We start from the raw sequence: 13,395 nt of genomic DNA, 5'->3' as shown, positions 1-13,395 counted from the left end.
AGACAGCACTGACAGAGAAATAATATGAATGAGAAATTTCCTCAATTATTCAGCAATGGTATTTTCAACACCTGCATGGAGGGATGATATTTAAGTTTAAAAATTCCAGTCTCCTGAAACAGGAACATTTTCCAAACCACAGACACAAATACAACTTTCTGTAACACTCTGCCATTGGCACAGCAGCCAGTTGTATAAACAGAAGAGAGGCCAGATCATTAGATATTTAAAATCTTTATTAAAATCCTACTATGTTTGCACACTGTATTAGATAGATAGGGAGAAATAAGTGCTCCATGATGCTGAATGTTACAGTATACAGGACTGGATTTGCTGCTTATGTTTTGATGATAAATATGCTCTCTTTCAAATTTATGATGGAAAATACACAGGAGTTTTTGAGACATGTAATGGAAAATACAACAGAGAGTCAAAGTGCTGCAAGGAATACTGGAAATATTTGCATTTCTAAAAATTAGTGAAGCCTGGAAAGTATTGCATGCAAGTAAGTTATAATACTGGCTGAAACTATTCCTTCATCCTACATATCCCAAGACTATTTTTTCTAGAAATAAATTAGATTTATTAATTTCTGTTGTGGATTGAAGGAATACAAGTCAGCCCCTGAATGCCTCACAATTAAAAGAGTTTAATTTAAAGTTATGGACTTGCAGAGCCAACGGGTGCAAGTGTGTGTGCACTGACTTACAGGGGTGATCAACCTCTCGCTAGCTTGCATGGTATGGCTATGGGTACAGCATGTGGGAAAACCAGATTTGGAGATGGATGGAGACTTTACTTTCATATATAAAATACAGAGAGAAACTGTAGTATTTCCCTGGGGGGGGTCTAATACATCAGCTTTGCCTACTCTTGTGTATTTTAACTAAGAAGTTTACACAATGTGCACTGTTATGTGTAGCAAGACAGGGTGACACTCAGAAGACCACAATGAACTTAAGAATGACAACCAGGTCTCCTGATGCCTCATCCACCTTGAGACCTGGTGTGCTGCCACGTACAGCTTTAGTTTGGAAACCTGGTGGGGAAAGAACAAGGTTTCTGAAAAATCTCAGGGAATTTAAGCAAGTTATTTCAGAATTAAACATTTTTGGTTTGTGCATTCTGATTATAGAGTTTTCTTATGAATAAATCTCCTTGGAAATTCTGAGGAAAGCTGATGAGAAGTAGGGTAAAGTGAAGCTAAATTATTGATATGTTGCTCCTCCTGCTCCATTGATTTAAGGGGAATAACTAACACAATTCTTTCTCAGGCCACCTAAATAAGAGTATAATTTGTGAGGCCAACTGTATTGGTACGCTCAGTTGAAAAACACTGTGTCTCTTAACCAGATGCTACAAAACAGCAGCTAATGCTTTACCATGTGCCTACTGCAAAGACAGGGCCAGAAGTCAGTTGCTAATGATGGTAGGTTGTTTTGGCCTCCTTGCAGGTCGGCAGGCACCTTAATGGGTATTTTTAAGCATCAGAAAGTGGAGTAAATCCAGCCAGAAATCTGGCTGATTAAAAAAAGAAGCATGACTGATTGAATTTAAGAAAAAAAAGTCAAATGGCTTGCTTAAGATGTTTTACTAAATTATATAATGAGTTCAGCACTAGAAGCGTGACTCTAAGAAATCATGACACTCTTGCTGAAAGAACGTACTCTTTATAACCAGCCAAATCATTCTGAATATGAAATGTTGCAGTAGAGTGGAAATGTGAATTTCCCAATGTGAAAGAAATTGCTATGAAGAAATATGAAGAAAAAGCTATGACTGACGTTAATCCAGGAAGTTATTTTCCATTCTCTACTAACCCTCAAAAGGTCAAAGAGGAGCTTTGACCAGATCCGAGCCGGCTCAGTTGATTAACAAACTTCATGCTCATCTGACTCTATAGCCAACAGTGTACAAAAGTGCTGCAACTAGTGTTACTTCCCCAAATACCACATCTGTAGTCAGTCAGCTGGAAACATCCTCCAATGTATGTCTCAAACTCACACCTCAGGATCAAAAGCAGGACGCCATGGCCATTTCCTCCTTATACTAGCTCCTATAACCTCACATTCCATCACAATTCTTACGTACAATTTTTTCAGAAGACATTTTCAGGACAGTTTTTTAATACGTACTTGGAAGCAACTCTGAAGTATTTCTGGATGAAATAAAATGCTATCCCAAGAGGCACAAGGGCAACAAGGAACCATGGAGTGGCATAGGAGATCATTCCAATGGCTGACAGGCAGAGTAAGGTGGACCGAGTAAGAGACTCCAGCGTAGGAGGAATGTGCTAGGGCAAAACAAAAAATATACATAAGGCAAAAATCACTGGTAGTACCACTATATGCCTTTTCCTATAGAGGACCATAGGGAAAGTGGAATGATACCACTGTACACTCATTGATATTCTCCCTGTATCAGGAGCCTTTATGCTTCTGCAGGTCTGCTACTCAAATGTGCAGAGGTTAAAAAATGAGTCAGTAGATTTTTTCGAAAGGTCAGTGTTTCAAAGATCATGGGGAAATAGGAGCCATTTCCACCTCATTTATATAACAGGCAAGAAAGAAAATTGTTCTTGATATCCCAAATATTTAGAGGAACAGCATGCTCTTTCTCAGAGCCTCTTAATTTTCCTTCCATCTTCCCATCACCCTTACATTCAGGATTATTGCTCATCTAAACATTTTAATTCACAGCCACAGTGAAAGCATCCCTTCCTCTCCCTGAATGCTCTAAATTCACATGTGCTGCAACCAGCACGGAACATCTATTTGTCATGTGCTCTCCCATATAGTTAAAGTTATTATATTCTAGCCTATTTCCTGTTTTGAGCTCCAAATCTGGTGTTTTGCTAGTCCAGATCTTCCAACAGAAGCAATCAGTCTGCATATGAAGAAATGAAGAGCCACCATCTCCCACCATGTTTATTCTAATTGTTACCTGCCCTCATTACTACAAATGTGTGTAACTTCTATTTTGAGTTTGTCTATCATCATTCCCAGAGCCTGTTTTTGCTATGCCTTTCCCTACTGAATATTTTAATACATCAACTTATCCAGTAGCTAAGTGAAAATTAAAGCCAAGACGTAATAAAACAGAATATATTGATATGTCTACCTGATCAATGATATTTGTATCAGCAGAGAAGCGATTTAGAATTAGCCCCAATGGAGTCATGTCGAAGAACCTGTTGAACAAATTAAAACCAAAAAGTTACCTGAAAAGGAATTCCAGTTTTGGGTAGAAAGCCCAGTCAGACAGAACATAGAGCTGTGTCCAGCCATTTTCTAAAACCAAGCAGTAACTTTGAATAACCTAACAGATCATAATGCCTGCATCCTGACTATCTAAATGCACCTCTTGGCACTTCCTCCTGGAAAAACTTTTAAGTCTCCTCTTCCAAAAACTTACCGTCTTGCCTGCTGCTCTTTCATCCATGCTCCCTAAAGATTTAAGATCCCTTGCAAAGATCACAGCCTGTCCCTGGCTGCTGCTCAACCTCCTGCGTGGTACTGGGCACCAGGACTCAGTTGTTTCATGAAAGCACTGTGATAACTGTATTTGTTAGGCAGGCACCCTTTTGGCCAACGTGCTGCATGTGAGAGACTGTGGTTATCGTGCACAGAACCTGTCCCCAGCCATTGGAAGAAGCCTGGTGTCCACGTTGTGTGACAGCATGCCCATTGCTCAGAGTTGGAGCTGAGTGCCCTGGAGCTAGAACTGCACTCAAAGCCGTCACTGACATGCCAGCCTGGAAGGGGGTGCTAGCTATCTGACACATTTCAGCCAGATAAAAAAGGGGTCAGAATTTCACATGTTCTGACATGGAACTTTTTCCCCTGATTACGTCTCCTATTTTCACTTTTTGAGGCCTTGAGGGCAAATATAAGAGCTTTTCACAGGAGTACCCTCCCAGTTACAAAGAGGACAGGTTTTGACCATGTAGTTGTTCAGGAGGAATGTTATTTTTGCTGTACCTGATTGGTCCAAGGATGATTTTGTTGAGGAGATTATGGTGTAGGTTCTTGGCTGCTGTGAGGCCCATCCACTCCACAGTCAGAGATGTGATGAGGCAAAGGACAATCCCTGCTCCAGAGAGGGTGCTGAAGACAGCTACATGATAAGTCTAATAAAATGACAAATACGTCAGTCCTAGAAATAAACACCCATTTCTCTTTTCTGCTGGAAAGTTCCCAATGTACCTGGTACCAATCTGCTAGCATGTCATATCCCATATATTATTACATGATTATATTAACATAATCTTTGGGAAATAGAAGAACTATGGAGGAACTGCAGTTCATTAATTTCACATTAGAACACATCATTTGTTTCAGAAGATCTGGCAGTTCTAAGATCCCTCAACCTACTGATAAGTACCCTTCGAGACCTTGAGGTGATAGTACTTAGAACTGTGAAGATAGACTAACTGGACACAATGCAAAAGTATGCAAATTGTTAGCCAAGAAACTCAGACAACCGAAGTAGAACTTCTCAAGAATTAAGGCATTTGAGAGATGTTGGAAAGTTCCACCTTATTAAGTTCAAGCACCACTAAAATTCCCAGAGCAAATCCTAATCTGCCAGGACTATAACACATTGAAGTCTTCTGAAAGTTTACTAAGTAGATTCCAGTGAGATATTTGTATATGAGTCAAATTTACAGCTTTAAGCAGATTGTATTTAAGTAGTACATTTGAAGACTTTTTTTTTTTTTTCTGGCAGGACATTACTGGACAGCCAGTACTTCGGAAAATGGGGTCATTGACTTAGGTGTTAAAAAATCCAGATGGAAAAGTTTACTACGACATTCCTTCCTTTGAAAGGTCAATCATTTTTCTAACCTTAAACATGCCTCTGTTTCAGTTTTGCAAGTTTGAAAAGATTGATAAAATTTCAATTGTCTTATGTTTCAGCATGAACAATTCATCCATCCTATATAATAATCAATCTTACTATATCTATGTGTGTTTCCAATCTAGCTGGCTTCTAGACGAACAGCAAATAATTACTTTAGAACATTTTTTTCTTTTCTTTTTTCCCTGTCAAGCTCCAAGATATGGCCCACCTTATTTGTGCTCTTATCACCAAAGTTCCTGACTTCATTTGCATTGTCCATGGATGTCCATGTAGCAAGCCAATAATCTATGGCCACTATAACTGAGTGCTTCAACAACTTTGAGAAAATCATCAGAAAGAGCAAGAAAAATCCTCCAGAGGTTAGATATCTCCAGCAGGTTTTCCACGGCATCTTTGTCCTGAGCCTCAAGACAGTTGACATATTATCATCTTCATCCTCTTCCTCTTCTTCCTCTGTGACTCAGACATTTGATCAAGTTAGCTTGGATTCAGTACTAAGAATTATACCTGGCTTTATTGGATTTGGCTGACTTCTATTTTGTTTTGAATTTTAATTTTAACGGCAAAATTCAATTTGTCATTTAAGAACAGCAAAAACTTCAGATATATTTTCATAAGACTTCCCCTGTGCTCTTTGAGCAACTCTATAGACCGTCAGTCTTTGACTTGTTACGGTTTTGTTAATGCAATATTTTTGTAAATTAGGTCTTCAGTACTGACTATTTGTAGTAGAGACTAGGCCTTTCCCAACCTGTTCAGCTGCTTTTATTATACAGTCAGCAGAGCACTTTGGGTCACATGGAAGATTCTAGAAAGCACTCCAAAGCTTTCCATCCAGGTGCTCTGTCATCTGTTGCATGAAAGGGTTCAGTTTTCCCTTCATTCAAGAGTACTAAAGTTTTGCTCTGATAAAATCATAATTGTTCAAATTATACTGAAATAAAATTGGTAGAAGACTTCTGCTATGGAAATATATATTTCATAGGTGCATAAACATGACATCTAAAAATTATTTTTTTTCCAGATAATAAGAATATAAATATCATAGCCTTGCAGGCACACTTGGGGAAGAGAAATGTTAACCTGCTCTTGACAGCCTGTACTAACTACATTTCCACTCATTTCTGACTTTGAACATTAAAAATGAATTAGTAAGTGATTTCTTGAAAGTTGAAATTCTACACTTCTTAACACACAGAGACTTTGTGTACATTCCCTAGGTCACATAGTAAGTGTGGATGACCTAGAATGCAATGTCAGATTATATTTCTGTCCTGAAGTTATTGATATGTGTTTTTTGATCTGAATGATGTCTGCTTTTTGCAGGCATTCTGTGGACTATATGGACATGTCTTTTTCCCCCATGTTTTCTATTTTACCCCACAAAAAAGATACAGGTTTTTGGCAAGGCTTTCTTGCACAGACCAAAAGGAGGAGCTTGGGAATGACGTCTATTTAAACTCCTTCAAGAATTTAACTGATAAAGTATACTGATGACTGCACATATTAAGAGGTATTCTGCTCGGCTCTGCCAAAGAAGTACGAAGCCAACATAATATTTCTGTCTCAAGGGCTTTGGGGTCCAGCTCTGCCCATCGTACAGTGATTGGGAACTTCTTCAAAATGGAGCAATCCAGGACTTACAGACATGTGACTAGAGATGACAATCTGTCATGAGCATTGCCAGATGAAACATAAGGCAGCAATAAAGAGCCTTTTAATAGCTAGTGTGCATTCTGTGATCACTCCAGCCAGTATCGCCATGATAATCCCTGCAATTAGTGCTCCTGTTGAGTTAAGGTGAAGCCTGCAGTTCACCTCTTCTCTTCCCTGGCACAAACTTACTGCTTGCCAGGGCTGACTACTCCCTGTAGGCCTGGTCTAGCATCCCAAGGATGTTCTTCACGGGTCTCGTTGCCAGCTGCCAATCTCCAACCATTCTGCCCCCCGCCCCCCCTTTAAAAGTGATGTGAATCTGAATCTGCACCTCTAAAAGCATCAAGACCTGGGGGGAGCAAGAAGCTAAGCTTGAGAACAAAGCCTAAAGCTTCTCCCATAAATGGTCCAAGCTAGAAAAATAGCAGGTTAACTCCATATCCAAAAAGGAATTGAAAATAACTACAAGTTTGATCCCACGGTGATACTTCAAAAGCCCAGAACAGACCATTCACAGATATGTCGTGAGGGATAGGGCGACAGCTGATCTAACATTATTGTGGCAATGACTAGGCAGAGCTACCTCAATTTGCTCTAATTACAATTCTTACTGTTGTTTTACTTCTATCTCACCCCTCAACACCTCCAGACAGGATGAGTTAGCAAAGAAATTAACTTGTTTTGGTACACCCTTATCCCTGCACAACGTTTAGAGAAATCTATGGAGAATCCCTTAAACAAGTCATATTGTAAACAGGTCAAAGTATTGGACTTTCTACTGTTATTACCAAGTGTCATCAACATCTTCATACTTTGTTGCTAAGAACTGCCAGCTATTCAAGTGGAAAGGCAATGAAACATGGTAATAGAGTAAATAAAGTGAAATGATAAAACATACCTTCATCTTCATCTTCCAGTTGTGATTTGGATTCTCTGGGGTACATGGCCCTTCTAAGGGTTTTTCTCTCAAGAGTAGTCTGGTCAGCTTCCATATCCTGTAATAAGGAAACTTGTTTACTAATTTGAGAGCTTAGCTGTCTGCCACTGTGGTAGCCCCAACAGTAACCTCAAAGAGACTTTATTTGGATCATTTAGCTCACAGAATGCAAAAGCACAGCATTTTAGCATTTATCTTTCAGAAAATCCTGCTTCGTCCACTTCCTTCCCTCTCTCTTTCTTCCATTCTTTCATTCCCTCTCTTCTGGAATGATAAAAACTTCAAAAATAGTCTTTAGAGAATCCTAAATACTCATGGCAATAACAGAATAAAAGGCTAAGAGGTGCTTTAGGAAGTCTCTTAGTCCATCCCTTGCCCTAGCAAAGGATCAGTTGTACACCGCATTTCAAAAGGATGTTTGCCTCGTGTCTTTACAAACCACCCATGACGGATATACCACACGCTTCCTGGACAATCTACTCCAGTCCTTAAAGTTCCTTACATTTCATGTGTTTTTTCCCTAATGCCTAGTTTAAAATTTGCTTTCTGACATGGTTTGGGTTTTTTAGAAATTAACTGAAAAATATTTCTTTTCCGAAAGGTCATCCTTGCCCACAATGCTCCTATTTACCTTTTCCAATTCTTGATCTTGGCGATTCATCAAAGTTTTCCAGTGTTCATATAGCTCAGTATCTTTGGTTTGGATATCCTTTAGTGTCCCTTCTCTAAGCACCATTCCATCCTTCATTGCTATGATCTAGGGGAGAAAGCATCCAATAGGCCTGACTATAGATACAGATACCATAATCACTGACCTGCATCCTACAAAATTTGTCTCAGTATTGGTGAGATTACCATCAAGAAAATTTCTGTGTTCATTTTATTCAATATTTTGTTAATGAATTCTTAAGTTGGCAGTTAGCCACATGACATATGGAATTAAGAAGGAGGGACTCTATTACAGAGAAAAGCAGTGACGTCCTTAAGCATTATGGTGCTGACTTCAAGTGTACGTTCATCATTAGCAAATCTGCATCATGCTATCTCTTCTCTTACCCAGTCGGCATGTGGTAGGTATTGTAATTTATGTGTCACCAGAACAAGAGTCCTCTTGTCTTCTTGCAGAAACTTCAAAATCCCTTCCTGCATTAAATGATCACTTAAGTGAATGTCCAGCGCAGAGAATGGGTCATCCTGCAATCAAATCAAATTAAAAAATATTAGTACAGGATACAAAAATTAGTTTTATTTCTCTTAAGAGTTTTTTAAAAATAGAAAGCATCTGCCATGACTAACGTTTCCACCCTCTCTAAGACATAGTCAGAGGGGTGCACTACAAAACAGTGAGCTAGAATCCATTGCTCTTCAGTTCATAGTAATGGACTCAGTTAATTTTTTGTGTCTAGATCTGTACAGTGCTGGTGCCACAGTGACAGTGTGGAGTAATTCTGATCAGGAACATGAGAACTGAAATTTCCCATCCAAATTTGAAAATGCCAGGATTCAGAGCCAAGCTTGGGCCTAATTTTGATGGGAAACTGGCACAAGAAAGTTAGAGTTAGGAACTCTTCTAATTTCCTCCAAACTAAACTGCAGATGTGCTTGGTCTTCACTTTGAGTGAGTGTGACTAGCAACAAGACAACATTCAGGTAAGAATTTTAATAAGAAAACACTTTTTCTCTAAGAACAGAAGTCCCTGTTTAATTTTGAAGAGGCTCAAACAGCCCCTTCATGAGCAGTAGCCTCCTGAAATTCCTGACATGCCTTGAAATTAGTAACAGAGAAGGGAAAGTTTGTCCAAATCCACAGCACTCTGCAGGAGAGTGCTGAACCCTCAGTCTGTTCATTGCTCACAAGTAATTGCATTATGGTGCTTTTCCTTATCAGAAGTCCTGCTGATTTCAGTGGAACTATGTTGACAGTGGGTCATCACTGAGAGAAAGCAGAATTTAGACAACCTGTTATATTCTTCCAGTGTTAATCTTGGTAAGACATCCCACCTTCATCAGTCTCTCAGTACGTTTTGATGCTGCCTCTTGTGGATGTTTATTTCCTAGCTCTATAATTTGGATTTGGAGTTGAATACAAGTCCTATAATTATCTAAATCTAACATAAATTTTTCTAAAGCTAAATGGAAAGAATGACAGTTTTATTATTAACTTTCCAGAGTGCATGTGAAAAAGAAAAATCTTACCAAGAAGACAATGTTGGTGTTCTGATAGAGTGCTCGAGCTACACAGATTCTCTGTCGTTGGCCGCCACTTAAATTAATCCCCTAATGAGTATAATGGATCAGAAATATGCATCTTTGAATAAACATTATGATAGGACTTTGGAAATGTGATTTTTTACATTTATACAGAGTTCAAATAAAAATAAAAAGCTTCATTAAAATGCTAATCTTATTGATAAACAAGCATAATCCTCATACAATATAAGAAGAAAAATTATTATTCAGCAACTAATCATGGGTAAGTGTAAATTATGAAGAGCTTCTCTAAGCACAGTAGTCTTCTTAGATTGAAAAATGCAAGCAATACTAGCATAAAATTCTGCAAGCAAAATATCGAAGACTGATCAAAAAAATCCCATTTGAGAAACAGCTGAAGAAGGAAAAAAGTTTTCAACTTTTTTTGCAGTATTCCTGGTGAATTACAATTATTTACCAGACTGGCAGCCCAATACAGACTAGATCTGTCTGAGTGATGTCAGAGAGCACCTTCTTAATACATAGGCTAAGCAGACAGAAAAGCATTCATATTATTTACCCTTTCTCCAATTTCCGTCTGATCACCAAATGGTAGTAAGTCAATGTCAGGCTGCAGCGAGCACGCATCTGTAACAGCTTTATACCTGTACAAACAATATGGTCATTGCAATTATTTAACCAGCTACTTACTTTGCTAACACAAAAACCTCCAGCTCGAATTCACTGCTAAGTTATCAGGGCTCTGTGATAGTTGGATAATTGCAAAAAAAAGTAAGGCAAAATGATTATTCAGCAACTAATCATGGAGCATTGTAAATGAAGCATTGTAAAAAATGACATATTTATTAGAAATCTTTACTGGCAAGCCTACTTTTTAAAGATTCAATTACGTAAATTATTGAGTACCTTCCTCCCTATCAAGGAGCTGTTTTGCTGGACTCTGGAGTATTTGAAGCCATTTTCCAATGAGTTATTATTCTTCCCCCTTTAAGTGCCTCTTCATTTACTTCAGTGTGACATTACAGGACAAAGGATCCTTACAGTACTTCTGATTTTGCCAGAACCAGGAAACTACTTGCAAAAACTTGAAATTTCCTGTGAGATTTCTAGGTCTGTGGGGTATTGCAGATAATCTGCTAATAAGCAGCTGGGATCAGACTACTTAAGTGGTGTAATGCAGCCTTGCTCCTTTGGTATGAATGAAGTTGGGCTGATGGGTGCAGTAGCTGAAGAATCTGGTCCCTGAAATTTTAGGTGCTTGTCTGGATTTTGAGATATTTGGTCATTGCTAAGTTTTATTAAGTGGGAATGGAATCATACATCTTAACAAAGCACACACTAAGTGGAATGGGATATATTTTTAATAACTTAAAACAAAGAGAGTGTTGCCTTTGAAAACATCAGTAATTTGTTTTCCTTAAGTCAAGTCACTTTTTCCACTGCATTTGTTAGCTGACCTTTTAGAAGAACACAAGAAGCAAGTGCTACATAGGCATAACAGAAGCTGTGCACCTCAGCTTTCACACTGCCTTCTCCTGTATTTCTAAAGGAAGAATTAAGGTTATTTGCTTGAGGCACCCCATCTTCGTACATGCAGTGTTTTTGTGAAGTGGCTGCTCCAGTAACCTGATCACGGCAGGATTAGCACTTAAACTCAGTGGAAACATGCCTAGAATCCCTATTTCCAGAGTCCTCTGACAACCTCAGGCTCCACTAAACAAAACAAAAATATGTCAATAGTCTCCAAAGATGAGATTCATCTCACCTAACTTTAGCTGCTTGAAAAATACACGTGGCTTCCACTGTGTTCCATGGAGAGCCACTGCCACTGTGTGATTTCTTACAAACATCTTAGACATGCACTCTGGTTAGAGGGGGAGCCTTGAAAGACTAATTTAAAACAGAAACCTTCCTTTGAGATGGCTAAAGACAGGTTAGCTAAATCCACCCCAGGGTTAATGTGCATTGATATTTTTCAGAATCTACAAACTTCCTCCAGAAGGAGAAGCTGCCAGATGTTTTTGCAAGGGGTTTGATATTTACCTCTGTTTATTAAATGGGCTCCCAAAGATAATGTTCTCCTCCACGGTTGCATTCAGCAGCCACGGCTTCTGAGCTGCATAAGCCACTGAGTATCTGTTTCTACTGTAGACAGATAAAGAGCATTAGTAAAAAGCAAAGCATCCACATTATGAAATGTCTGAGAATCAGGGGTTTTTAAATTAAATTTATGAATGTGCATTCATAAAAATACAGGGAAACACATAGGCAAAGCAACTGTTACAAAAGTCAATGGAAGAATTTTTAATTAGATGCTTTTGTTAGAACAGCACCCACTCTCTCCCCTGATTGCAAAATCTATACTCTAGGTTGTACTCTATGTTACTGTAAATGGCTGGTACCTACCTTAATCTAGTAACTGCAATTGCAACCCAAAGGCAATTTATAAATAATCAAAATTACTAAATTCTCACAAGAATAGTTACTTTATGTCAAAACAGGTAGTGAAAAGGCGCTGTTCAAATGGCATCACTACACTTGACTTGCTTCCTTCTGAAGTTTTAGATTATTTTACATGGCCATACACATGAAATACTTTTTTCTCAGTGAATGCTTTTTTCCTTTAAGTCTATTAGATCCTCAGTGGACTGACATGATATTGGAAAAGAGGGTGGTTTAATACAGATTGGGAAGGAATCGCTACAGTCCCCCAAGTATTTACTAGACATACTTTAAACATGTCTAAATACCTAATGACGTGTACAATAGGGGTATGAATGTTCTTTAGTTCTGGTTGTTTTGCCTATGTAGAGTGGCAAAAAAGGTCATGTAATCTCAGACATTTTTCTGAGATCCCTGAGATGTGTGAGGAAGGAGGGGTGAACTGGTACCAGCTTGTGGATCTGAACACTTATCTTCCTTCTCAGTCTCTTTGATGGTATTGCTTCAAACCAAACATTTGATATAGCTTTGTATTTAAGCATCTAGGATTTGCTATTGAGAGAGAGGGTGCTAGGGTATGAGAAGTAGCTGGTTAGTAGTATCCCCAAAATTTTAGGAGTTTTAGCAGTTCAGTATGCACTAGGATGAAATATGTCCTCAGGATTATCAGGTAGCAAATCATGGTGTGGCTCCCAACCACAGCTATGTGTGCCACTACTTCTCTGTCATTTATGATGTGTTTTTAGTTTAGCTTGTCCTTCTTTTAAACCTGCAGGTCCTTTCCCTGAAGCCAGCAGTGGAGTCACTGCTTGACTTCAGCTGGAGCACTGCCAGCTCCCTTCGAGCGCTGTGTCCCCTGCTCTATCACACAGCCATCAAGCAACACGAAACCCAGTGCTGATCAGAAAACATGCAAACACATCGGAGGGTACACGTAACGATGTTTTACATCTAGAGGCCCCGTCTTGCAAGATATTGGAATGCTAAACTCCCAGTGATGTCAAATGGGAGCTGGGAGCACTGAACATCTTTTGGACAAGACTGAGGTAGTGGTACAATGGCTGAAGAAGATTGGGATCCACTGGATTTAACACAACCTGTCAGTTAATCCTACGGTAAATGATTATCGACATGGTAAGAAAACACAGAGATGGCTGAAGGGTACAAAGATGAAGGTTTGAGTAAATTCTGAAGAAATTAATGAGTGTATTATGATACACTAAAAACAGAAATAATACCTTCTGGATGCTTCAAAAGAAGGTTCAGTTTCATTTACACTGTAAGTT

The 13,395-nt window shown here is 38.8% G+C and overlaps 1 protein-coding gene across 9 annotated transcripts in view; it reads right to left on the bottom strand.

Annotated features, from left to right (window-relative positions):
• Nucleotides 1-13,395, bottom strand: part of ABCC9 (ATP binding cassette subfamily C member 9) — a 76,048-nt gene that overhangs the window by 19,238 nt on the left and 43,415 nt on the right. For 6 of the 9 annotated variants that reach the window (XM_069806643.1, XM_069806642.1, XM_069806641.1 and 3 more), the window contains 11 exons: nt 13,348-13,386; nt 11,711-11,812; nt 10,227-10,311; nt 9,653-9,733; nt 8,513-8,650; nt 8,088-8,213; nt 7,418-7,514; nt 5,072-5,316; nt 3,981-4,129; nt 3,121-3,190; nt 2,136-2,293 (listed from right to left, as the gene is read on the bottom strand). In XM_069806643.1, the coding sequence (XP_069662744.1) occupies nt 2,136-2,293; nt 3,121-3,190; nt 3,981-4,129; nt 5,072-5,316; nt 7,418-7,514; nt 8,088-8,213; nt 8,513-8,650; nt 9,653-9,733; nt 10,227-10,311; nt 11,711-11,812; nt 13,348-13,386 (1,290 nt within the window). The remainder of the gene's footprint in view (nt 1-2,135; nt 2,294-3,120; nt 3,191-3,980; nt 4,130-5,071; nt 5,317-7,417; nt 7,515-8,087; nt 8,214-8,512; nt 8,651-9,652; nt 9,734-10,226; nt 10,312-11,710; nt 11,813-13,347; nt 13,387-13,395) is intronic. The other 3 variants (XM_069806645.1, XM_069806648.1, XM_069806649.1) reach the window with 1 other exon arrangement.

This window comes from Haliaeetus albicilla, chromosome 19, assembly GCF_947461875.1.
Source record: "Haliaeetus albicilla chromosome 19, bHalAlb1.1, whole genome shotgun sequence".
NCBI lineage: Eukaryota > Metazoa > Chordata > Aves > Accipitriformes > Accipitridae > Haliaeetus > Haliaeetus albicilla.
The sequence above is the reverse complement of the archived record's forward strand: the minus strand, read 5'-3'. Positions and strand labels throughout refer to the sequence as shown.